The following is a 27,818-nucleotide window of genomic DNA, read 5'->3' as shown; positions in this document are numbered from 1 at the left end:
ATAGTACTAACTTTCCAAATACTTTCGGGTTTTCTTTTAGAACTCTCCAATACATAAGTCATAAGAAAACTGGTCACACTGGCCAACTGTTACCCGTTTTACTGGGATTAAAAATGGCATTTCCTGGTCTGTACACCTACCTTATTCATCCCCACTTAGCTCTAAATTAAATTTGGTGGTTTCAAAAAATTAAATTCATCTTCAGTGGAAAGAGTTGTCACTAATGGTATTCAAAGGAATGTATCATAAAGACATTCCAAAATTATCCAAATAATAAAGAGCACCATTACTGGAATAGGGGGATAGCCTCTCTTGTTAAATATGCTTCATTCAGATGTGAAACAGGACTAATTTGTTAAAAGTCACATGATGTCAGTTATAATTTATACATTATATCCCCTCCTTTGAATCATCTAGGAATAAAATGAAAATAGGTGTTTTTCATAATAAGCAAACCTAAATTTCTAGTTGGACAATAAAATCGCATTAATTGAAGCAATTAAATTTAAGATATTACCTTTATTAAATAAAAAAGTTACACTATGATTTTTATACACTGTTGAAAACAATGACTATTTTGTTTATTTCTCTAAAGACAGCAGTACTTCCCATTTCTCTCTCATGATATTATAGTTAAGCCTCAGTTTAGGTCCAGAAAATAAATAACAGGGTAGATTTTTCGCATTTCTCTATATTTATCAACTGGAAAGGAATTTCAGAGCATGAAGATAAAATGAGGCTGAAATAAAAGAACTTTTAGATACTGACAGTTTGTCCTTATAATCTGGTTAAATTTGGCTTCTTAAAATTCTATGCTCATATCCACAGAAGTAAATTTCTATTTTAGTAGCCCTAAAAGAGCTGGGGAGAGAAGATTATTACTGTAGTAGTAAATAGCAAATACTTTGGCAAGCATGAACAATAGCACAAGTAAAGACATTTACAAATACATCTGTAACATCTCTTTGATGTGGTATGAGCTACAAATCAGAAGAAAAGCATTATGGTTATTTGATTGCAGAGTACTGGTGGGCATTCACAATGTAGCCAACATACTGATCCTCTATGGAAGTACAGATTCATGGAAAAAAAAAAAAGTCAAGCAAAGCAGTGGGGGAGAACAAAACCGGAAAATACCACGAATTTGAGAACATTATCTCTTTTTTCTGTAAAAAAAAAAAAAAAGAAAAGAAAAAAGGAGGGGTTTCCCTGAAGCATGGAAAGTATTTTTCAGTGGGTGTGCCTCTATTCTGTTATCAGGGGAGGGCTTAATGCAGATTCTGGCCAGTCATACACATCTGGCAGCAGGGAATCATATTCACTTCGCCATATTCTTTCTCTAATGTATTTGGCCTTGTCCTCAGGTTCTGGGTATCGGAAAGCCATTTTGTTAGCATACAGGTATTCTGTAACCTGAAAAATAAATAAGATGACTGCGTAGGCTCTGAGTATTGACCTGAGAGAAAAAGTACTATTAAAACCCACGGACATGAATTTAGAAGAATGACATTTTTCTTTTTTCAAATTAAAAAAAAAAAATAACATTACTTTGACTCATTTCAAAACACTTTGGAAATTATTAAAACTTGAAAGATAAAATAAAAATAATCTGCAATTTCACCATAAGTTTGATGTATTTTAAAACCCCTCCCCCCCATTATTGGCATTTCCTTAATACTTCAATCTAACAAACAATTTTAAGCTCTACTTTGTGTCAGTCAAATAGCCCTACTTGGGCGACCTGCCTAGCCCATGTCCTTCCCACACTTTCAAGTAGCATGTAGGAGAGTTTATTTCCTACCCACAGATGACTGGACTGGGGTGAAAACCTAACCTAATGTGAGCCAGGTGTTTTTGCTCTAGAATTTGGGTTAAGAGACACAGAAATTATTATAAATCAGGTGTTGGACACCAGAACTATAAGGTCAAGTAAAGTTAGGGCTGGCACCTACACACGGCAACTCGCCACCACCATCATGGAGTGCCAGGCATGTTCCATGTGTTTTACATGTACAGCTCATTTAATCCTCGCACAAATCCTATGAGGTGTACTGGTGGTATTATCCTCAGTTTACATAGGAGGACACCAAAGTATGAGAAGTTTAAGTAAGTAACTTGCCCAGAATAGTTAAATGAGAGCTGTGTCTCAAACCCAAAGCATTCAGATTATAGATCCCAGGGCCGAAACAGTTAAGCCAGATTAATTTCCACCTCATTTGGCTTGAGTGGCTTTCCGATATTTGTAAGCAAGCCACACAAAGCATGACTGGTGATGAGGGTAAACCCTCTCTGAGCCTCAGTTTTGATGTAAAATGAGATAGTATGGAAAGCTTCCTCACAGGATAGCAGAGTGCCTATTATATAGTAAATTCTCAAGTTATGATTTCATTTTAACTTAAAAAAAATACTGTAATGCATGATTAAAAAAATTCAAACAATCCTACTCCAATTCCCATTTCTTTTTTTTTTTTTTTGAAGATTTATTTATTTGAGAGCACGAGAATGAGAGAGAGAGAGAGCACATGAGAGGGGGGAGGGTCAGAGGGAGAAGCAGACTCCCCGCCGAGCAGGGAGCCCGATGCGGGACTCGATCCCAGGACCCTGGGATCATGACCTGAGCCGAAGGCAGTCGCCCAACCGACTGAGCCACCCAGGCGCCCCTCCAATTCCCATTTCAACTGGTGACGATTATGAAAGTTTATTTCAGCTTTCTAAGAAAAAATTGAACCAAAAAATGAAGGTTATTAAAAACAACCTTTCATCCCAGGGACTCAACCTTACTGTATTTTGTGATGAAAATGTGTTTCAGTTATTTTCTAGCCTATTAAGAAACATATTTGTACACACAGAAAAGGCTGGGGCAAAGCATGAGATCAGAGATGCTCACTGGCTGTGGGACGGAGTGAGGGACAGAAACAAAGCACCGCCTAGTCTCCTGATCCCTTGCTCTTAAAAAGGAAAACCTTAAGCCAATGAAGAAGGAGCAAATTCTCTACCCTGGGGAAGGGAGAAGAGGCATGATCCTGTGGCTACACTCCTGTACCAACCCCTAAGCACAGGTATCTCCTTCTATTTCATATGACCTTTCATCAGGACACACTGGTAATCTCCTAACTGACTGATATGTTCCAAAATCTGTCCCAAATGTAGTATGATTCTATCTAAGGCTGAGGTCTTTTCATCCTAGCTCTGGGCTCTAAAATCCTCAGCTGTTTTGCAGCAGTAAGGTATTTAGACTCCTTAGCCTGGCATTTGTGTGTCTGTACAAGCTGGCCTTCAGGTAACTTGCAAATCCCGTCTTATGCCATTTTCCTACCTATACTTTGGACTCCAGCTCAACTGGATTGGCTGTTATTTATTTATTTATTAAGATGTTATTTTAAAGTAATCTCTACACTCATCATGGGGCTCAAACTCATAACTCCAAGATGAAGAGTCACATGCTCCATTGATTGAGCCAGTCAGGTGCCCCTGGATTGGCTGTTCTTTCTTTCTTTCTTTCTTTTTTTTTTTTTAAAGATTATTTGAGTGAGAGAGAAAGCACGCAAGAGTGTGTGTGAGGTGGCGGGAGGGGCAGAGGGAGAGAATCTCAAGCAGACTCCCCACCAAGTGCGGGGCCTGATATGGAGCTTGATCTCATGACCCTGAGATCATGACCTGAGCCAAAATTAAGAGTCGGATGCTCAACCAAACTGACTAAGCCACATAGGCACCCCTGGCTATTACTTCTTAAACATATCATCCTCTAATTCCCAACCTTTATTTAGTTTATGAGTGTTAAAATAATGCAACAATATTTATAGTCAAAGGGGTAAAAATTTTATGATCATCAGCATACAGTCGAAAATGTGGTTGATAAATTCTACATCTAATCCTGATGTTTAAGAAAATCTTAGTAAACTAGGGATGAAGATTACTTCTTTAAAAAGATAAAAAAATATTTATTTCAACCAAAAGCCAGCATCACATTTAGTATTAAAATACAAGGATGCCCTTATCAACTCAGTTGCTTAAAACTGCTCTTAAAGGGGAAAAAAAGAGCAATACATAAAAAATGAAGAAAAAAATTACTTGCATATGATTCAAAACTCAAAATTCCAAGAGTTAATTAAAAGAGTTAAGACTGCTCAACAAACTAGTTATCAAGTAAATTCATAAAAATTAATACCTCTCCTATATGCCAGAAATGATAAGTGAGGAAACAGATATGGAAAGAAAAATCTTCATTTATTATAAAGAACAAAAAAATTTTAGAAAACAATGGAGCATGGAGCACTACATCAAACACTAATGATGTACTGTATGGTGACTAACATAACATAATAAAATTAAATTAAATTAAAAAAAGATTTTAAATATCTAGGAAAATAAGTATTAAGCAACATAACCATGTTTAGAGAAGAAAACAACAAAATTATATTGAAAGACTTAAAAAAAGAAACAGACTGTGCTGAGTGGGAAGAGGTACTGGTGGGGAGGGAAGAGCCAGTCCCAAAGACTCAATTTCATTAATTTATAAGTCTGATAGTTTCATACATAGATGCAGGGTTTTCTTTGAATTTAAAAAATTGGTAGAAAAATTCATCTTAAAGAATGCACAGTTTAAACATATAAGAAAAAACTGAAAAACCATAATGGGAAACATATAGTTTCAAATAATACACATTATACATACCACAATAATTATTATTTAAGATTTATTTTTGAGTAATCTTTACACCAACTTACAACTCCCAGATCAAGTTGCACTCTCTACTGATTGAACCAGCCAGGCACCCACATACCACAATAATTTTAAAGGGTGTGTGGGTGCCCCCCCAGGGGCACCTGGGTGGCTCAGTCGGTTAAGTGTCTGTATTTGGCTCAGGTCATGATCTTGGGGTCCTGGGATCAAGCCCCGCACTGGGCTCCCTGCTCAGCTGGGAGTCTGCCTGAGATTCTCTCCCTCACCCTCTGCCTCTCTGCCTACTATCTTTCTATCTCTCAAATAAATAAATAAATCTTAAAAAAAATATTGTGGGTTATATTTTAGTAAGAAAATAGGTGATCGAAAATTTCTTTGCACCCTTGAAATGTTTCAAACTTTTCTCTAATAAACTTGTGTTACTTAAGGAAACATCATTAAAATTTATGTGAAAAGGTGTAAATTAATACTTACTTTAATAGCAATGTTAATAGAAACTTCCTGAATATCAGCAAGTGGTGGGTAAAGTCTCCCTTGAGCTAGCTCTTTCTCTGTCAATTGATTTGCCAGAGCCTGAAGAGAAAAACAGCATTTTATTTTTGACTGTTTAAATAACACAGAATAAGGACCTAATAAAATGGAAAAGGGGTTTGGGGAGCAGAAAATAATACAGGTAACATAATTCTTATCTTTAGCAGGAATATGCTTAAAGCACTGCAGAGATTAAAACTGTTCACCACTAAACAAGAAATAACCAGATTGAAAGGTTTATTGACATATTCTACTTAATACCTACAAAGTTTGGCATAATTACATCAGTTACTATGAAAATAAACATTAAAATCTGTATTAATATGAGTTCTTCAAAACTCACATTACAGTCTGGTGCTCAGACCAGCCCACTCCAAATAAACCAGTATTTGTCCATTAAAAAAATGAAGATGTTACATTTTATCTATGCTGTCACAATATATTACCTTCAGATATATATATACACACAACAGACACAGTATGTGTTATATATATGAAAGGATTCAGAGCTTAACATTCAAACATTTGAAAAATCACGATAAAAAATTAATCTTATGTAAAAGTAGACAGCCAAATCAAAAAAGCAACAGATGAATAACTTGCTTTCCATTCATAAGGCAGATTTAACCCCTTTTCTCTCTCTGCTTTTAATTAAAATCCACTCATCTTTATAATTCATCCTGATAAAAGAGCCAAACAACATTTAAAACATTTACCTTTGCAGCTTCTAGGAAAACATGGTCACTAATATGCCGGGTGTTACAGAGAATAACAGCTAAAGCCACACCTAACAAAACATTTTAAATAGTTTATTTAGTAAGGTCACTTTTCAAATTATGAAAGCAACCAAATCAATTCCTAGACTTAAAGCAAGTTAATGGTAACACTACCCCCCAGACAGCCACCCCCCTCAAACAAAGCAGCCAAGAGAAAACAGAAATCTGAGAGTTAAAATCAAATGATCTTAGTTAACTGTTACAATTCTTATCTCCTAGAATAACTTTAGAAATATGAGATGGTTTTTCTCAATTTAGTCTTTACAATTAGCAAAATTACCATGCATACAATTCATCAACACTTGTTACAAGAAACATCAATTCCCAGCCCACCTTTAACCCTTCCACTTCTTGCTCTATAGATGGGCAGCTACTTTCAATTCTTTTAGCTGATTATTTTTATATTTCTCTCTCTCAAACAGCTTGCTTGTATGTCTCCTGATTGACGTCCTGTAGGAAATAAGTACTTGGCTTTCTTTCACATTTCCAGCCTCGTCCCTTCTTCCAGTATGGTTAGAGCACCATTTTGGCTGAATCAATCAGTAGTCAACGTCTATATTATTATGGCTTCATGAGTGTTACTCACAGCAGTGCCATTATTAACACCCTGTCATGACTAGTTCTCCCCTTCTGCATAACTTTTGGTTTTCCCTGAAGTTACTCTCCTGTCCTTATTTTACTTTTTCAGTACTTAAAATTATTTCACACTGAAACACTCATTCGATTGCCTGAATCATCCGGTATCTCAGTCACCTCATGTACTCTCTTCCTTCATCCTCTAGAAGAAACTCTGCTGCCGCTACAATCTGGTGCAGCTGCTCTCCATCCCAGATCTGGATCAGTCATCCTGGAAAATCCCTTATGTTCATGGGGATTCTCTTTGTTTCTTTCTGAGTTCACTTCCTAAATCCCACTTCTTCCTAGCTTTTTGTTACTCTCTCTTTTTGGTAGGACACGATTTCCTGTAGTGCCCCCCTTTCAGTTCCTTTTCTGAAGATGCCCCCCTTTATCACCACCTCCCCCCTTTTTTTACTACTTTCCACTTATTTGATAGTTTGGGTTTAGAATGCTAGTTTGGAAATAATTTCCCTTCAGAATTGTGAGGCATTATTTCAATACCTTCTAGCTGCCAGCATTGTTGGTAAGAAATCAGTGACAATTTGATTCCAGATCCTTTCCGGTGATTATCTTTTCACTGCATCTCTGTAAGTATTAGGATCCTTTCTCGTACCGAATATTCTGCAGTTTCCCAGTGATGTGCCTTGAGGTGCATGACTTTCACATACCACATTTGGCACTCAGTGGGAGGCCCTTCCTATCTAGAAACTTGGGTCTTTCAGTTTGGGGAAATGTTCATGATGTCTTTGACAGTTTTCTTCCTTTCACTTATCTGTTCTCTCCCTCTACAATTATTTTCTGATATTATACTTTCTGGACTAGTCCTCTAATTTTCTTCTTTTGTTTTCCATCCCTCGTTCTCTGCTTTTTAGGTGATTTTCCCAGCTTTTTTTTTTTTTTTTATAATCCTTCTGCTATCAAACTTTTCATTTTCAAGAGCTCATTTTTGTTTTCTAATTAAAAAAAATTCTGTCTTGTTTCTGGAGCATAATATTTTTGTCTCCATGAGGATATTGATAATTTTTAAACTTTCCTTCTCCCCACCTAATCCCTGCTTCTTCCTAAACAGCTTTTTAACTTGTTTATTTTAGTCTCTTTTATGAGATAAATTGTTCACATAAGAGACTTTCCTTTGCTGACCAGTAATCTTTGAGTATTTTTCATATGTAAGGGTTAGGAACTAAAAGAATGATTGGTAGCCATGAGCATGAGGGGGCTTGTCCACTCTGAGCATCACTGTGGTGACTTGGCTTTCCATCAGCCTACTTTTTGGCACCTCCTTCCTCAACTTTGTCTGGTGTCTTCCAGTCCAGAAATTCTCGGTTTTACAGTATTCAAAGAGTATCCCAACAGTCTTTGGCAAGAGTGGGGCAATACAGTTATCCACTTAATCAAGGATGAGAAGGAAATCAGGTGGTTAAGAGATTCCTTATTTTAATCCAGCCTCTAGATAATATATATATATTTCAGAAAACAGAGCATTTGTTCCATCTACAGTTAATATTAATATAGTTGCTTAAATGTTTGGGGCAAAATCTATTGTCCTCTTATATTTGTCTTGTCTATTTCATGTTCCTTCCTTTCCTCTTCATTCTTGACTGTTGGATTTTTTTTTTAAAGTCATTTCATTTCCTCCCCCAACATTCTCTCATCACAGTTGGGAAGGTTTTCTAGTTTTCTAGTGGTTATCCTAAAGTTTATAACATGCACCCTTATGAAAACTCCATGGCAATCTCTAATTTACCCCCCCACAAAATCTTTTCACTCTGGCTGCATTCATAGTCTTCTCTTTGTTGTTGTTTGCTGAAGCCTCAGAACGATGTTCCTAAGTGTGGCCTTCCTTTTATTTATCCCACATGGATTTCACTGGGTTTCATGTCAATATTGTGTATTGACGTCACTGATCAGGTTCTAAGAAATACTCAACCGCGAAGCCTACAAATATTGCCTCTGCTTCATTCTCATGCTATCTTCTGGGACTATACAATAAAGTATATCAGTTAAAGGTATATATCTGTTTTTCTATATTTTTCTCTTTTTTTGGTCTCTGGATCATTTCCTCTGACCTTACAGTTTAATTTCTTTAGTCTAATCTGCTATAAGCCTCATTCACTGAGTTCTTAAATTTATTTTATTTTTCAATTCTACAATTTAGTGTTCCTTGGCTGAATCTTTCAAGCTTGGCTTTTATCTCCATAAACACAATAAGCATATTTGTTTCATAGCATCTGTTTGATATCTAGAATTCCAGAGCTTTCTTGTTGTTTCTGATACTTTTGGCTTCTGCTGTCTTGTCTCTGTATGTGTGTCTTTTTTTTTTTTTAAAGATTTTATTTATTTATTCATGAGAGAGAGAGAGAGAGAGAGAGAGAGAGGCAGAGGGAGAAGCAGGCTCCCAGGAGCCCGATGCGGGACTTAATCCCAGGACCCTGGGATCATGACCTGAGCCGAAGGCAGACGCTTAACCATCTGAGCCACCCAGGCGCCCTCTGTATGTGTGTCTTTATCTTTTATTTTTTAACTGGGGGTGTATTTCAAAATTTGTGAAGGTAACTTGAAGAAAAGAATAGTGTTATCTTGTTCCACAGAAGATTTCTGTTTGCTTCTGCAAGTCACTTGTGGATGCTGGTAAGCCAGAACAAAGGCTTGAGGTTTTCTAGATCATCCCCGTGACAGTGCAAACTATACCCATATTCCAAGCTACAGCCTTTAGGGTTTCAGCCCACTAGTGGTTCACATAGCACCCCATTCTTGGCAGATGCCAGACTCTAATGCTTGCCCTCCTTCCAGGAAAAGCATGGTTTTACTGCTCAGCCACTTCTTGCTGAGAATACTTCCAGTGCAAAAGTCCTTCACATGCTGGTTTTCTGAGCTCTAGTCCTCTCCCTACTCTTGATCCAGAATTCCTGAGGATTTTATTAGTCAGTATCTTATTAGCCTTTGGACCCTTTTAAGGCTTTATTTTTGTTGTTACTTCACCCAGTTATAATTGCTGGACCAGGTAATTCAAACATTATCAGAGCCTTACATTTTTTTTTATCAACAGACTTTTGGCCTCCTGCTTTAAAGTCCATTTTTACCTCTACTACCAAGTCATTTTTACATCTATATTTATAGTGCTGGTAATGGTTAATAATAAAGTTAGGACTTTGTAGTGTTGTATAAAAATAATCAGTTGCCAAGTTCCTTGTTCGTCAAATAAGATACAGAAAATGACTTTGTTAAAATCAGCAGAAAAGTATTCTTTTCCATGCTGTTATGCCTTATGCCACAGAAATATTGCTGGATAGAACAGATTGATTTTGAACATTATCAAGTTCTAGAAAGAGATCACTGGTGATGGGAGAGTTCCTATTACAGACACTAGGTCTCAAGAGCCAAGCATGTCTAGACATGAAACGGCTACATGGGAGGAAAAAGGAAAATTCATACACAAAAGCACTGGGATATTCACAGGCTAAAAGTCTTCTTTACTTTGACAACAGTTATAATGTGCTTGCTTGATGCTAGCCTACGTACACTAAAAATCTACCTGTCATGAAATCTTAGTTAGAGCCTACTGTCAGCTCTTTAGGGAGAGGCCCACAAGAAGACAAAGGAAATTCAGGCCAAATCCAACAGTCTTTCATTAAAATGAATGAATAACTAAGGATCACCAGAAATTTATAGAAAATGAACAGCACAATGGAAGAAATATTTAAAAGAATCTTAGCTCCCAGAAGAAACTCAAAAGGATCCTGCAACCTTTAAAAAAAAATAAAAGTGGCTATGAAAAAAGAGTGGCTTTAGGATAAGATAAAGGTATTGGGAATAAAAAAAATAGTATTTGAGCCTACTGAACTGATGATATGTGATATTAAGCAAATGTTAATTTCATGTGGTATGATACAAGTATTATGGTTATGTTTAATTTAAAAAATTACTTTTTTAGAGATACATACCAAAGTAGTTATGAATGAAATTATATGATGTCTCTGACTTGCTTTAAAATAACCCAGTGAGGAAGGAATGGGTAGGAAAATATGGTTACATGTTGGTAACTGCTGAAATGTGGGAGACTGGAACATGGGACTTGATTCTTTTCTCTGCTTTTGTGTATGTTTGAAAATTTTTATAATTAAGAAAAAGACTTTTTTGTTGTTTCTAGTTTTTATTTAAAGTAGGCTTCACGCTCACATATGGGGCTTGAATTCACAGCCCTAAGATCAAGAGTCGCATATTCTATGGACTGAGCCAGCCAGGCACCGCATAAAAAAAGACTTTTGAAACGTACACTAAAAGTGCTAAAAAACAGAACATATGAATGAATGAATGAATGCCACAGAACTCCCCCACATTACAGAATTAAAAAAGGCAGAATTGAAAGTGTGAAATAAAATTTACAAGTCAAGGACAACAGAGGTATTTGACCATGGTCTAACATAAGTTCCATAAGAGAAAAACAGAAATAATGGAAGGAAAGAAATGAGAAAAAAAAAAGTTAAAAAAATCCTTTGGAAAAGAAGATATAGTGACCTGGCACCCCAACAGATATGCACAGTAAATGGAAATAAGCCCAAACCTGGATGCATCCTAGTAACCTTTTGGAAATCTAAAGATAAAGAGAAAAATTTAAATATTTTTAGGGAGAAAAAGCTAGTATGGATAAGGAAATGAGAATCTCAATGACATCAGATTTCTCACAGCAACACTAAAAGTGGAGAAATATTTTTAAAGATCTGAGGGAATGGGTTTTCAATCTACAAATCTCTACCCAACCAAACTATCAAGTGAGAAGACAAAATAAAGACATTTTTAAGATATGTGAAAACTCAGGAAGTTTTCATCCATGCTTAATAAAAACACTTTTTCAAAAGATGTGCTCCAGAAAAATGAGACCAAGATAGAGAGGAATAGCACCAAGATAGAAATAGCACATATACATAAGAGAGACCAACAACATGGGTCACAAGAAGTACTCTGCTGTGCGGGGCACCTGGGTGGTTCAGTCGGTTAAGCATGTGACTCTTGGTTTCAGCTCAGGTCACGATCTCAGGGTGATGAGACTGAGCACCGCATCAGGCTCCCTGCTCAGCTGAGAGTCTGCTTGGGATTCTCTCCCTCTGCTCCTCCCCTGATGCACACTTGTGCTCTCTCTCTCCTTCAAATAAATAAATAAATCTTAAAAAAAGAAAAAGTAGTCTGCTGTGGAGCAGGATCCAGAAGAAATGAAGAAATTAAAGAAAGATTCACTATACTTGATACTTGAAAGACTTTTACTTTGAGTTTTAAAAATTTTGTAATATAGAATTACATATTCTACTCTATTTATCAAATCATACTCCTGTTTAGATATAATATATAATCACGTAATTTCAGAATCAATCCATAGACAAAGCACAGAAAATAATAGAGCACAACGTATGTCCAAAATGTCCAAAAATCCTCTCTACAATGTAGAAATATTGACTAACCAAAATTGAGAGATGGAATAAGAACAGATAAAGCTAAATACCAGATTTTTCAACAGTGGCAAGCTAATAACTGTCATAAGTTGCTATCAAAAGTTTTTTAGATATGTTATATAAAAAATAAAGGTACTACTAGGAAAACTAAAAATAGTAACACAAATTGAAAGGTAGAGAAGCAAGGTATTAGGAGGTATGTGTACACTATTATATTTAAAAGTGGGAAGTTCATACATATAGTCTATAGCTAGAATCAAGATAAGGGAAGACAAGTGTATCAGTCATGATGGTAAACCATCAGAAAAACTCAGAGCAAACCACTGACAGTGGTTATAGCTGAGAAGTATAATAAGGAGGTACCAAGTGGGACACTTGGGCTGTTTCCATAGTTTGGCTATTGTAGATAATGCTGCTATAAACATCAAGAGGCATGTATCCCTTTGAATTAGTATTTTTGTATTTTTTGGGTAAATACCTAGTAGTGCAATTGCTAAATCATAGGGTAGTTCTATTTTTAACCTTTTGAGGAACCTCCATACTGTTCTTCAGAATGGCTGCACCAGTTTGCATTCCCACCAGCAGTGCAAGAGGGTTCCCCTTTCTCCACATCCTCACCAACACCTACTGTTTCTTGTGTTATTGATTTTAGCCATTCTGATAGGTGTGAGGTGATTATCTCATTATAGTTTTGACTTGTATTTCCCCGATGATCAGTGATGATGACCATCTCTTCACGTATCCATTGGCCATCTGTATGTCTTCTTTGGAAAAATGTCTGATTTATGTCTTTTGCCGATATTTTAATTGGATTATTTGGGTTTGGGGTGTTGAGTTTTATTAAGTTCTTTATATATTTGGGATACTAACCCTTTATCAGATATGTAATTTGCAAATATCTTCTCCCATTCTGTAGGTTGCCTATAGACTAATGAATGGATAAAGATGTGCTATAGGGCACCTGGGTGGCTCAGTCATTAAGCGTCTGCCTTTGGCTCAGGTCATGATCCCAGCATTTTGGGATCTAGCCCCGCATCAGGCTCCCTGCTCAGTGGGGAGCCTGCTTCTCCTTCTCCAGCTCCCCCGTGCTTGTGTTCCTGTTCTCGCTTTCTCTGTCAAATAAATAAAATCTTAAAAAAAAAAAAAAGATGTGGTGTACGCACACACACACACACACACAATGTAATATTACTCAGCCATAAAAAAAAAAAATGAAATCTTGCCATTTGGGACAACATGGATGGAGCTAGAGTATTATCCTCAGCGAAAATAAGTCAGTCAGAGAAAGACAAATACCATATGATTTCACTCATATGTGGAATTTAAGAAATAAAACAAACGAGCAAAGGGAAAAGAGAGGGGCAAACCAAGAAACAGGCTCTTAACTATAGAGAACAAACTGATGGTTCCCAGAGGAGGGGTGGGTGGTGGGGATTAAGGTGGGCACTTGTCCTGATGGGCACTGGGTGTTATATGGAAGTGCTGAATTACTGTATTGTACACCTGAAACTAATATTACACTGTATGTTAACTGGAATTTATTTATTTATTTAAAGATTTTTTAATTTTATTTATTTATTTGACAGAGAGAGAGAGACAGCTGGAGAGGGAACACAAGTGGGGGACTGGGAGAGAGAGGCTGAGCAGGGAGCCCGATGCGGGGCTCGATCCCAGGACCCTGGGATCATGACCCGAGACGAAGGCAGACGCTTAACGACTGAGCCACCCAGGTGCCCCACTAACTGGAATTTAAATAAAAACTTTAAAGAAAAGGAGGTACTGAAGGTGGAGATAAAGAGAATTAAATAATTTTATAACATTCTGTTCCTTTTATACTTTTATATACCATATACTATGTTATTTCTATAATAAAAACAAGTTTAATGAAAAAGATGAATAAACACATTTATAGGGAAAATAAAGCAAGCTGGATTTGCTGAATTCCTTGAGTTTCCCTAGACATTCGTATCAAAATTCTATAAATACTATTGTTCATTTTAATCTTAAATTCTATGTAATTTCGTTAAGTATTTTAAAGTAATTAACGAATACTCTTTAACATAAATAATGGTGGCACTTACCTGGAAAAATATACACATTGTTTCCTTGGCCTGGTGTAAAGAGTTGCCCGTTACTGAGTTTCACTGGCTCAAATGGACTGCCACTGGCAAACAAACATCTTCCCTGATAAGAAATGAAATAACCTCAATTTGTAACCTTTTTTTTTTTTTTAAAGATTTTACTTATTTATTTGACAGAGAGAGACACAGCGAGAGAGGGAACACAAGCAGGGGGAGTGGGAGAGGGAGAAGCAGGCCTCCCGTGGAGCAGGGAGCCCGATGCAGGGCTCCATCCCAGGACCCTGAGATCATGACCTGAGCTGAAGGCAGACGCCCAACTGACTGAGCCACCCAGGCGCCCCTCAATTTGTAACCTAATGTGGACTAACACTGAGGTGAATCAAAACAAAATTAAATCCTGTACTAAAAAAGACCAATATATTACTTGCAAACAGGCATAATTTACAATATAACATAATCCTTTCATTAAAATTCTTATCAGAATGAGCTTTTATGCATAGCACACAAATAAAATTGAAAACTGTCCATTAATAAACTAAAAAACCTCATGCTTCTAATTCCCTTAAAAAGCTTAAAATGTAGATGGGCCAACAAAAGCATCCCGAATAATAAAGATTGCTGTAAACATCTGTGAATGAAGGGGAACACATCAAAAATTAAACTGTGATCACTGACTATACATCTACTATTTTTGTCTCTGTACACCAGGTGCTTGGTATGTGTTCAGTTTAGCCTGCATAAAAAGTCTTATGAGATTATCATCATCTCCATCTCACTGATATAAAAAAAAAATCTCAGAAAACTACAGCTTAGATTTCCAAGTACTCTGTAAAAAGTCACACATTACAATTGTAGAGGTTAAACTTGAATCCAGAATTTTTTTTATAATTCCAAAGCCCATGGTCTTTCTATCATGCTAATAATGCACCCCCGTAGGGCAGTTTACACAACAGATGTATGGTATAACCACACTATTACCCCAGAAAAATACAGCATGTTGCCTTGTTGAAGAAAAGTAAGTCTCCAAATTTATTGTATCAATGTTAGTACTGTGCTCAACAATGGCATATAATGTTACTAGCATATTAGATATATTTTTTTAAAAAGATTTTATTTATTTATTTGAGAGAGAGAAAACAAGCGAGCACACAAGAGCCGGGGAGGATCAGCAGAAGAAGCAGACTCCCTGCTGAAAAGGGAGCCCCATGCGGGGCTTGATCCCAAGACCTTGAGATCATGACCCGAGCCAAAGGCAGACGCTTAAGCAACTAAGCCACCCAGGTGCTCCCATATTCAATATTTCTAAGAGAATTAGATACCTGTGAAATTGAAGAGGACCTGAAAGTAAATTTATAAATCCTTTATTTTTTTTTTAAAGATTTTATTTATTTGAGAGAGAGAGAGCAAGAGAGTACATAAGCCAGGGGAGCAGCAGAGGGAGAGGGAGAAGCAGGCTCACCGCTGAGCAGGGACCTAGGGCTCAATCCCAGGACCCTGGGATCATGACCTGAGCTGAAGGCAGATGCTTAACCAACTGAGCCACCCAGGTGCCCCTATAAATCCTCTGAATATCATTTCCCCGCCACAAATCTCATCTGTTCCACTCCTCCTTGGCAAAAAAACGCAAAGAGCAAGAAAACAGTAGTTCTCAAATAGGATAATCTATCTTGGAATACTTGAGGTATGACTAAAGTAACTTATGTTTCTTTTATTTTTTAATATTTACTATTTATTTATTTTTAAAGATTTTATTTATTTATTTGAGAGAGAGAGAATGAGAGATAGAGAGCACGAGAGGGAAGAGGGTCAGAGGGAGAAGCCCCGCCAAGCAGAGAGCCCAATGTGGGACTTGATCCTGGGACTCCAGGATCATGACCTGAGCTGAAGGCAGTCGCTTAACCAACTGAGCCACCCAGGCGCCCTTTATTTATTTTTTTAAAAGATTTATTTATGTATTTTAGAGGGAGAGAGAGAGAGAGAGAGAGAGCAAGCGGGGGGAGGGGCAAAGGGAGAGGGAAAGCCAGTCTCAAGCAGACTTCACACTAAGCACAGAGCCCGACACTGGGCCCAATCCTACAACCCTGAGATCATGACCTAAGCTGAAGTCAAGCTTAACCGACCGAGCCACCCAGGCGCCCCAAAAGTAAGTCATGTTTAAACAGGTACCTGGATTAAGTAAGAGATGGTTTACAGAAAACTGAACTATCTCCACACAGTAGGATGGACAAACTGACATAGCATCTGAACACTGGACAGAATAATAATTGTTTAGACAATGCTTTGTCTTCTTTTCTCGAGATCTAAAAATGTGTATTATACCAAGGCTGATTATTCTTTGAAGTATAGTGGATCCTTGGCATTAGTGGATTTAACACTCAACAATGTGACCCTTTGGACCATCTGAAGGTCTACAATGTACATTACTACTTTTACAAGACATACTTTCAGTTTCAAAATGACACAAAGTGTAGAAGCTACCTACCTATGCTAGCGCTGGATCCAGGTGACTCTCCTGAAGCTACAGTGTCAGGTGGCTGTATCATTTTCTACAGAGAGCTCTGATCATTCTCTACCTGTTCTAAGCATAGTTTCACTTGTGATGAAATCGTGTTTCTTTGAAGATTAGAGTCAGTTCATGGTTAATGCCATATATCATTACAATGACAAAGCTTATAATAAGATTATTTTTGTGATACCACTAATTTTAATAGCTTTATAAAATGGCTTATACAATATAAGCTCTTTATAGGAAAAATGTTACATTCTCATGATATCAGTAAATTTGGAGATTTAGAAAGACCTTGGGTATCTTCTCTAGAATGGCAAGATTCTACAGCAGCTCATCTTCTCCAGGCTATTTTTTTTTAATTTTTTTTCTTTCATAGTCAACCTATAGTTTAAATGTGGCTGGATCTCAATTATAACCAAGTGTTCTCATGCTGAAGTTCAAGAATTTAAAAAAATATATATTTTTCTCACTAAGAAGCAGAGGATGTTAGAGTAACACCAAGACTTCTCTCTACTGAAAACAAAAGGGCACTAAAAATTTAAGAGGTGACTGCAAATACATGATTTATGCCATTATCTTATGTAACACTAAGAAGGAATTTATGTAAAATTAAGCTATGACATGATGATTTTTTATCATTTTTAGGAGGTAATACAATATTGAGAAAAAATTTGCATATTAGAATTGATGGAATACAACATATCAAACTAGTCTCCTTGGAGGATTTTTATTCATTCCAATAATGCACAGCTCTTATAATAGTATTTATTCAAAAAAAAATTCTTAAATGTTTGGGCAGTCTTCTAGTGATATACTACTACTGCCCAAAACATTTACATTTTTTATATTTCTAAAATGCCAAAACCCACTGATACTTTGAGTATATTTATCAGTCATTGTATAAGACTAAGATTTAATTTGGAGACACAATAACCACTAGTTTTAAGTAGTAAAGACTGGTAAACAGGATACCCCACTTTGTAAAAAGATAAGACAGTATACTGAAGAGACTGATTTTTATTTATTTACTTTTTTGCTATCTGGATGCTGATTTTGTGGATGATTTCAAAGAAAAATATTTCAATAACTATTAGAAGTTTCAGTGATTACTGTAACTGTTGGAAACCAATAGTCGGGAGAATTTATTTTGACTAAACTGAGGGGCAATATGAAGTGAAAGGCATTTAGAAGGCATGTATGTTATCAAAATAAATTTTTTGGCAGTGAGAAAAAAGAATGCTAAAGACATAAGGAGCATGAATACTCAGTCTGGAAAGTTCTGAGAAGGTTCTGCTTTGGCACTCATCTAGGCTGTTTCACACCAATTCTCCCTCTGATAACAATGAGAGAAACTGGATAAAATATATTAAAAATATCTGTTAAGAAAGCAGCAGTGCTATCAAGATAGTGAGAGCTTGGGTGTGGGCGATGCAGAAGAATAGGAAAACAAGGTATGTGAGCCCAGCACTTGAAGCTTTCCCCCTCAAGGTGATTGCGGACTTCAAAAGCAGTATCTGTGCCCGGGAGCCTGAGCAACAAAGCTTTCAGGAGCCTTACAATGACACAGAGAGAAAAGTAAAGTTCAGGGGCTGCTGGGGATGATGGGTGCTAATAAATACCCCAGGACTTTTGATTTATGCCGAAGGGGTACACACTGGGAGAAAGGGTAAACTGTGGAAAAAGAGCAGGCACCCCATGGACTGCATCCTGATTAGATTATGGTGAGCTGCTCCAGACCAATACCCACCAGAGGAAAAGGGAAGAACCCTTCATCCAGAGCCTCAAAATACTGCTACAATTTTTCACCCATACCATCTAGCATTCGACAAGGAAACAAAAAACAAAAATAAAACTAGGCTTACAAAAATACAAAATAGCATAACCAAGAAAAAGAAAGACAGATAATAGAAATGGATTCCCAGAGAGTAAGGTATTTCTTGCTATCAGTCATTAACTTTATTTCTTTTTTAAAGATTTTATTTATTTATTTGAGAGAGAGAGAATGAGAGACAGAGAGCGTGAGAAGGAAGAGGGTCAGAGGGAGAAGCAGACCCCCGCTGAGCAGGGAGCCTGATGTGGGACTCGATCCCGGGACTCCAGGATCATGACCTGAGCTGAAGGCAGTCGCTTAACCAACTGAGCCACCCAGGCGCCCCAGACATTAACTTTAATCATGATTCATATATTTCAGAAATTATATAACAAGATAGAATATTTTAGCAGAGAACTATAAGCTAGGCAGAAAGATGAAATAAGTATTCTAAAAACACTGCTAAAAATTGTGAGGTGTGATAATGATACTGTGATTATATCTTTAAAAGAACTCTTAACTTTTTAGAGATACACTATAATATTTATAATGAAACGATATGATGTCTTGAGATCTGTTTCAAAATAACCCAGGATGGGTAGGATGTAGAAGGAACAAGATTGATGAGCTGATAATTAGTACACCTGGTACTGGCATATGGGAGTTGATTAGACTCTTCTACCTCTGTATATGTTCAGAATTTTCCATAATAAAAGACGTTTTTAATACAGTGGGGACAAAAACATTTATCATAGATTTGTTACCTATTCTGAAGTACATGACCTAATAATTATTCCTGCTGGGTATCACTGTAAATGAGCCTTTAAATATTACTTCCTGGGGCCACTTAAAGATCACTTACAAGAACAATAGAGAATGTGGTTACATTGTGGAGATTAAAAATATATCCCTACAGAACGGTAGGAAAAAAACCCACCTGTCCTAATGGTATATGAGCAGATAGTTGTAACTGGTATATAACCCTGTGGCAGTGTCAAAGAATTCAAAAGAAATAAATGTTTGTTTTTTTAAAAGATTTATTTATTTGACAGAGAGAGACAGCGAGAGCAGGAACACAAGCAGGGGGAGTGGGAGAGGGAGAAGCAGGCTTCCCGTGGAGCAGGGAGCCCGATGCGGGGCTCGATCCCAGGACCCTGGGATCATGACCTGAGCCGAAGGCAGATGCTTAACAACTGAGCCACCCAGGCGCTTCAAAAGAACGAAATCTTAAATGATTTGGATGAAAGTAAAAACTTGTTCCTGATAGCTGTCAGATGACTGAAAACAATGACCTTCCTAAAGACAAACACCGATGGTGAAGATATGTTTGAAGAGTAAAAAGAATTGTTTTATTAAATGTGAGGGCAAGGAAGCAGAATCGATTATTTCTATAATATGCCATTTAAGTCTGTGTCACTAATTAGAAAAATAGTCAAATCAAAATTCTACAAATGAAAAGTATAATAAAATTAAGAACCTAGCAATAGATTAGCATAGCTAAAGAGTATATGCAACTGGAAGATAAACCCAAAGAAAATCACCAGATTAAAATCCGGTATGCAGGGGCACCAGGACGGTTCAGTCGGTTAAGCGTCCAACTCTTGATTTCGGCTCAGGTCATGATCTCAGAGTTGTGGAATCAAGCCCTGCGTCAGGCTCTGTGCTCAGCATGGAGTCTGCTTGTCCCTCTCCCTCTGCTCCTCCCCCTGCTCTCTCTCTCTCAAATAAATAAATAAAAATCTTAAAAAGAAAACACACAGTATGCCAATAGGATGGAATATGCAGAAAGTAGTGTAGAGACGCATGAGATATGTGAACACGTCTGACACTCTACAACTGGAGACCCACAAGAGGAAGACAGAGAACGCAGCCAACTCAGGTATTTCCAAACACAGACCACAAAAGAGGGCATCAAGATACAGAGCTCTACAGTCCCAGATGGAATAAATACAAACACAACTATGCCCATTGTAGCAAAACCCAAGACAAAATGATGTATCAAAAGGAAAACAGAAGTCATGGGGCGCCTGGGTGGCTGAGTCGTTAAGTGTCTGCCTTCGGCTCAGGTCATGATCCCAGGGTCCTGGGATCAAGCCCCACCCACATCAGGCTCTCTGCTCTGCAGGAAGCCTGCTTCTCCCTCTCCCACTCCCCTGCTTGTGTTCCTGCTCTCGCTGTGTCTCTCTCTGTCAAATAAATAAATAAAATCTTTAAAAAAATGCACAACAATAGCACACAAGACATGAAGGTGTTAACATGGAGATACAAGGTAATTATTTTCCAGAATCCATACATGCAATAGTTTATATCAGAACTTGATGATCCATGGGTGCATACTGTAATCTCTACAGGTAACCATGAAAAGAATTATGCGAGAATGTATAACTAAGGCTAACAGAAGGAAAACAATAGACACAACCAATTCATATAATTATTATTAGTACCTCTGTAAGTGTATATGCTTCCTCTGCCGTGCATTCAGCCATTGCTGTAGGATTGCTTAATGCAAATATTACAGGCCTTTCATTGATATCAGCCATGGCTTTGATTACACTAGGAGTGAAAAGTCGGCCAGCTCCTGCAACTCCTATAATAATAAGGGGGGAGAAAAGCAACTTCTTTACATGTACCATAAAACAATTCTTATCAACAGCATTTCTACAATAGGTTTAACACAACAAAAGCACAGATTTTGTATTGCTGAAAAAATGCCATGGGAACACAATCTCAAATCTGAAAAAAATAAAATGCTAAAAATTTTCACCAAAATATTTACTGTTTACCCCAAACATAGTAAATTGTAGGAAATAAAAAAAAGAGTATGACTATCTCCATCACTGTCTAATTAAGATAAAACTTGCTACAACATGAATGAACCTTGAGGACATTATGCTAAGTAAAATAAGCCTGTCACAAAAGGACAAATACTATATGATTCCATTTATATGAGATACCCAGAGTAGTTAAATTCATAAACACAAAAAGTAGAAGAGTGATAGTGAGGGGCTAGGGGAAAGTATTTGTTTAATGGGTACGGAGTTTCAGTTTTGCAAAATGAGTTTTGGAGACCAGCTGCACAACAATGTGAATGCGCTTAACCCTACCCAATTGTACACTTAAAAAGGGTTATGATATATGCAACTGATGAATTACTGAACTCTACATCTGAAACTAATGATGTACTATATGTTGGCTAATTGAATTTAAATTTTAAAAAAATGGTTATGAGGCAAATTTTATGTATATTTTACCACAATTAAAAATGAATTTTAAAAAGATAAAAACTTGCATCTCAAATGTTAAATTGTTAAACTCTAGTGTTCATTACAAAATAATAGGAATTCAGAAGGGATAAAAAAATCTTGACTAAAGCAATCTACTTTCTTGATGCAATTTAATGACCTTTTCTTAAGCCCCTACAATGCCTCAGACACTGCATTAGGCCATTGGAATATAAACATGAATACAATGCAGCTTATAGTTGAGAGAAAAACAAAGCAGAAAATGAGAAAACCTGTAACAGGTGCCAAGTATGCAGTGTTACAGAAGCATGAAGAGTACTTAGCCCATGATGGGAATCTGGGGATAGCCAAGCAATACCTCATTTGAGTACTTTTCCAGTTCATCTAGTAAGAAGACTTATATTCAACAGTCAACATAATTAATTTTCAATTCCACTTTATAAACTGATATGTAATAAAAATACTGATCTAGAGGCTAGAGTTTTAGTGCTTGCTCTGTCACTCCTGGCTGTATGAAATATTCACAAATCTTGGGCAAGCTGTTTAACATCTCTGTGCTTGTTTTTCTTATGTAAAAAAGGAATTTATATTCAGTGTTTCTCCATGTAGAAGTGTGTGGACATATTTTTAGGAGTCTAGGAGTTCTAAAAGAATTAGACATTTTTAATTTTTGTTTCCTTGACCCTCCAGAGATAGAATCAATGAGATTCCAAGGTTTTCATATTGAGTTTTGAGAGAAACTGACTGGGTGATCTTCAAGATGTCCTCTTACTACTCTAAGAAATTAAGAGTTCTAATCAATGAAGAAGCTAATGACCATAGAAACTTACTGTTTGTGACGGTTTTACTATTTAGCATTCAATAGGGCTTCTACAAGAAAGTGATAAAATTATTAAAAACTTATGGATTCAAATCTTACAGGTATATAGAAAATGAAATAGCTCCGCTTTTAAAGACTTTTACATTTTCTGGGGCACCTGGGTGGCTCAATTGGTTAAGCATCCGACTCTTGGTTTCAGCTCAGGTCATGATCTCAGGGTCCTGAGACTGAGCCCTGTGTCAGGCTCCGCACTCAGCGCGGAGTCAGCTTGTCCCTCTCTTCTTCCCACCCCTCCTACCTCCCTTACCCCCACCCCTGCACTCGCATGCCCTCTCTGTCTGTAAAATAAATAAATAAAATCTTTAAAAAAAATAAAGACTTTTACATTTTCTAGGGTGAACCCAATGCCATTTTGGCATATTCTGAAGTCAGCTATGCAATGTCTGACTCTCAAAACATACCAAAGCTTTCTGCTTTGTTGCCAATGCAAAGCTTTGACCCTGCATAGGACTTTCTTGGTTCAGTATGTCCTATGACCTTGGTCTTTTTCAGGTTTTGAGCACAGCAGTCACAGCAACTCTAAAAGCAAAGCATGATCAACTGCACACCTTCCCGCACTTAACAGTACAGGCAACATCTGTTAATTGAACTTTACACACTATGACCAAGATGCTATCACAGAAAAACACACTATATGCTGAAAGCTAGATAAAATAGGTCATTTCATTTTTAGTACTCCTGCATGGTAGTTATGACCAGCAACATACAGGTAAGTGATACAACGACTTGTCAACAACTCTACTTACCAATTATAGCTGAAGGCCTGAGTATATTTACTGCATCTTCAAAAGTATCAGGTATATTCCCCGGGGCTGAGTGAGCAAATGGTTCCTGATGACTCTCTATTTTAGCTTTCCGCCCCTGAATTTTTGGGAAAAATACAGTATTTTTTAGCAAATGCTTACTGAGGATTAATTGAAAAGACATCATTATGAGTCACATATTGTTTCTACACTAGGAATATCTTTTCATTCTCATTTACTTTCCTCTTCAGCCTCTATCTTCCAATTCTATCTTGCTGTGTCCACAAAATTCAGATATAAAACATAAATCCCGTCATAAGCAGAAACTTTCTAGTCCCTGTCAAAAACTCATTTGCTTTGTGAAGGGCTTCTAAATCCAATATGGCACAAAGGCTTAGAATCCCTTATCTGGGCTAGATGTAAAATACTTTCATATTTTATAAATGTATTACGGTAATATATCAAATATTATAAATCCCCCCACCATGGCACACCAAACTGAACAAAATTTAGTACACTAAGTACAAAAGGTCGAGACTACAAATACCCTCTCTGGTTTTGCTACCAGATAAGTTCAAGTCAATCAGATCTGTTACCAATTTCAAAAAAACTTTGGGATTTCAGAGCTTTTGGAATTTCTGAATTGAAGACAGACATCATGGACTTGTACTAGCAAGAGTTTTGAAACAAGAGGAACAGGGAATTCTGGTTCAAGATGGCTGAATGAAGAAATGTGCTTTCCTCCCAAAATCCTAAGCCAAAAACTATAAAAATTAAATCTTTATTAGTGTTTCAAGGCCAGGAGACATACCACTGACAAACTAGAACAGTGAAGAATTTCTCAACAATTTAAAGTGGTCAAAAATATATCAAATGCAAAAACCAAGCAGGCTGAGAAATCCATATCCTTATTTTGGCAAAACAGGAGACCCCACAGCAGAGGTGAATTTTTCCATCAGAACTCCAGGATAACCCCAGTTAAGAACTAGCGGGGTCTGGGAAAAGCAGCACACTATCATCAGCTGGATGGGAAGTTAATTAAAGGACTGACATATAGCCACAACAGATCCAGGTTCTCAGGACAGGGGCTTCTTATGCTTGCCCCCAGGAGGATCACAGCTCTCCAATATGCAGGTTCAACAGGAAACTCTAAAAGTCTCAAAAAGGAGGGCAGTGTTTGGGTCAGCAGGAGAGTCTAGACACCTAAAACCCATAGGTCAAGCTATTCACACACCCTAAAAGAAGAAAATACCCTGAACTTGCAGATATACAGGGATTCTCATTTGTGCTAGCCAACAGCACACTCATTCTAGACTTGACTTGTTACAAATATAAAAAAGAAACAAAAAAAAATTTGTGAAAACCAACACCACAAAAAGAAGCACCAAACTGTGTACCAGGAACAATATGTATTCTGCCAATAGCCTTCTAAAAGTACAAAGTTTATTATCTTTGTATCTTATATACAAGCAAATACAGTGGTTAGAGCTCACTTGGAAGGCAGCCCAGCTGAATGGCCAAAAGCACAGGCTTCACACTCTGTTTGGATATGACCTTGGAAAAGTCACCTGCCCTTTTAGATCCTCAGTTTCCTTATTTGTAAAACTTCACAGAATTTTTGAGAACATTAAATGAGATACCTGTAGAGTCTTATCACAATGGTCTGGTACATTTTAAACTACAATTTTAAATTATGTACAATTTAAGCACTCAAGACTTTTCATGCACACACTTTTTCATTTTATTTTCTGTACCAACATTTGTGAGTACTAGTTAAGAAGAAAAGATTTCAGAACTGAAACAAAGTACATTGAAATAAGCTTGCTCCAAAGAGGTATATTTCAAGTAACAGCTGTATGTCATTATATACAGCAAAAAGACATCAGCGTTGTGTACTGGATGCAACTATGAAATGGTTTAACTATGAAATGGTTTACCTAACGTGTTACACAGTATAAGATAAAATGCATTTATTAAGCTACTAAAAATGGCAATCAATGCTAGGAAGGCAGGCAGGTGCAAAGGACACTAAATTAATCTGGGCTGGAAGCTCTTTCTTATCCATGAGCAGGCTTCAGGAAAAGGTCCGTGGATTTCTCTCACACTGTTACAAGGGATTAAGATCTCTAAATGGTTAAGGAATTTCTGCTCAAATGTTGGATGTCTTGCTAACGATTCAATTAGAAACTTCTGAGTTCCAATTAAAAACCTAGTTTTAGAAAGGTCAAATACAATCTTATTTATATGGTTCCTTGATGTCTTAAGAGTCAGAGAACAAAGCAAGAAAGAATATGACTGGTGCCAACATGGAGATTATGACTTGAATATAAAGCAAGGGTCTATAAAAGACAAAAAGGAGACTGGAGGATTTCTGTTGAGAATATACTGGAAGGTCTCCAACTGATATAATCTAGATAGTTCAGTATGATACAATATTTTAAGAATTGATAATATTTTTAAAAAGTCAAACTAAAAGTATCATTGTAACAACATTCTTTTGCTTCTCCAAGATTTAAATAGCTTACCTTAAATAATAAACCAAACTTGTCAACCATCCAAATTTTCTTTTGTGCCTCTTCTTCTGAGACGCCATTTTCTACCATAGCCATAACTATGAGATTTGCAATTCCAAGAGCAGCCTGTCCAACAAAACATAAATTTAAAAAATAAAGACCAGGGTATAATACAATGCTTGAATTATTTTATATATGAGGATTATACGTTATGAGGAATATTTGGTTTATTCCCTAACAAATCATGCAAAAGTTGATTCTTTGTGATATTCTCTCTAAACATAGTATTATCTTTAAACATATTTTAAATTACCTACTTTACAACAGAGATTTTCACTTCATACAAGATCTCAACAAAATTAGAAGCTCATTATGTTGCATTTTTCCAATTCTAAAGGAGAGTTTTAGTTTTAAATTCTAAAAGCTTACAAAAACTTACCTCTCCTGCTCCAAGGAATAAGATTTTGTGTTCTGAGAATGATTTACCAATAACTTTTTGTGCTGCAAGAAGACCTGCTAGAGCTACTGCAGCTGTTCCTGTAAGAAAAATAATGATTTTTTAAAATGATTTTTTTATTTTGGGGAGAGAGAGAGAGCTCATGAATGGAGAGCAGGGGGAGGGCAGAAGGAAAGAATCTCAAGCAGACTCTCCACTGAGTGCAGAGCCCAATGACCCCGAGATTACGACCTGAGCTGAAATCAAGAGTTGGACGCTCAACCGACTGAGCCACCCAGGTGCCCCCCAAAATAAAGATTTTTTTTAAATAAAAAAAGGGCAGATTAAAAACATTTAAAGAAGGAGAGATAAAAAACCTAAGCTTTTCTTTTTGCTTTACCTTGAATATCATCATTGAAGGTACAATACTTTTCTCGATACTTTCTCAAGAACCTGAATGCATTATGATTTCCAAAGTCTTCAAACTGAATAAGTGTGTTCTGTCCATATCTAAAAACAGCAAAATCCATAATGGCTGTGTTGAAAATACCATTATTAAACAGCTTTCCTGTCTAATATTCCTTATGATCCCATTTAAAAATAATGTATCATGTTAGTCCATTTAAGGCCACCTGGCAATTTTCAGAGCCTGTGAAAACTGGAGTCGAAATGCAGAAATCTACTACTTATTCAGAAAAATTTATGGGGTGAATCTATGGGATATTAATTGGTATAAGCGATTTCCAAGTGCCTACAAGGTTGCCCAGCACATATAAGCATGAAATAACTTCCTAAGAAGAGATTTTTATCTGAGTCTCATAAAGTATATATTTGATATGTGTATTCTTATTATATTAGGAGTTAAACAGCAACACAGGAAAGTATATATTAAATAAGAGGTTAAAAAATAATTTCCGTAGGAGTTCACTGGCATTTTGATGAGCTGGGGTAAGGGAAGGCTTGAAAAGGAGGTAAGACTTTATTTGGGCCCTCAAAGAACAAAAAGTAAAGAGGCAGGAAGAAAAACAAGGTGTATTTTGGTGACCCTAAATTTTCAGCAGTCAGGCTATATATTTCAGGGTTTATATGAAAGGATAAGGAGAAGTTAGTTAAGGTAGGTTGGGGCCAGATACGGTAGACTCTTGAATGCAAAATTAGGGAATAGGGATTTTATTCTGTATCTGATATAGAATCACTGAAGGGCTTCAGGAAAGGAAAGACTCTCTTTAGGAAGGACAGACCTGCCAGTGATAATGCAGCATAGTCTGGTGTGTGGAGAAGCAGCTAGAAGGCTCCTATGGTATGGGAACAAGAAAATCTGAAGGAGAAGCCATGGGAAGTTAAAGGGACAATTATGAGATATTAGAATGAACAAACAGAACTTGATGAGGACCACCTGAGATGTTAAGGGAAAAGCTGTTCAAGTGCCAGGGCAATCTGGATGACTAAGAAGATACTATTTGATTGTCCAAGGTAGGAAAGTGAGGGAAGGGAGGAGATGGCAATTTCTGGGAAGATGAAAGTTTAGTTTTAGATATGTCAGCTTTAACT

The 27,818-nt window shown here is 36.9% G+C and overlaps 1 protein-coding gene across 4 annotated transcripts in view; it reads right to left on the bottom strand.

The window, feature by feature from the left end:
• Window positions 1-499: 499 nt before the first annotated feature.
• Window positions 500-27,818, bottom strand: part of ME2 (malic enzyme 2) — a 53,761-nt gene continuing 26,442 nt past the window's right edge. For all 4 annotated transcript variants that reach the window (XM_027577577.2, XM_027577576.2, XM_027577578.2 and 1 more), the window contains exons 8-16: window positions 26,668-26,777; window positions 26,271-26,368; window positions 25,844-25,957; window positions 23,322-23,436; window positions 20,898-21,040; window positions 14,135-14,237; window positions 5,932-6,002; window positions 5,159-5,257; window positions 500-1,413 (exon numbers count right to left, since the gene is read on the bottom strand). In XM_027577577.2, coding sequence (XP_027433378.1) covers window positions 1,246-1,413; window positions 5,159-5,257; window positions 5,932-6,002; window positions 14,135-14,237; window positions 20,898-21,040; window positions 23,322-23,436; window positions 25,844-25,957; window positions 26,271-26,368; window positions 26,668-26,777 — 1,021 coding nt within the window. In that variant the 3' untranslated portion in view covers window positions 500-1,245. The remainder of the gene's footprint in view (window positions 1,414-5,158; window positions 5,258-5,931; window positions 6,003-14,134; window positions 14,238-20,897; window positions 21,041-23,321; window positions 23,437-25,843; window positions 25,958-26,270; window positions 26,369-26,667; window positions 26,778-27,818) is intronic.

The sequence above is a fragment of the Zalophus californianus genome, chromosome 14 (genome assembly GCF_009762305.2).
Source record: "Zalophus californianus isolate mZalCal1 chromosome 14, mZalCal1.pri.v2, whole genome shotgun sequence".
Taxonomy (NCBI): Eukaryota; Metazoa; Chordata; class Mammalia; order Carnivora; family Otariidae; genus Zalophus; species Zalophus californianus.
Note: the sequence above shows the minus strand (reverse complement) of the source record. Positions and strands in the feature narration are given on the sequence as shown.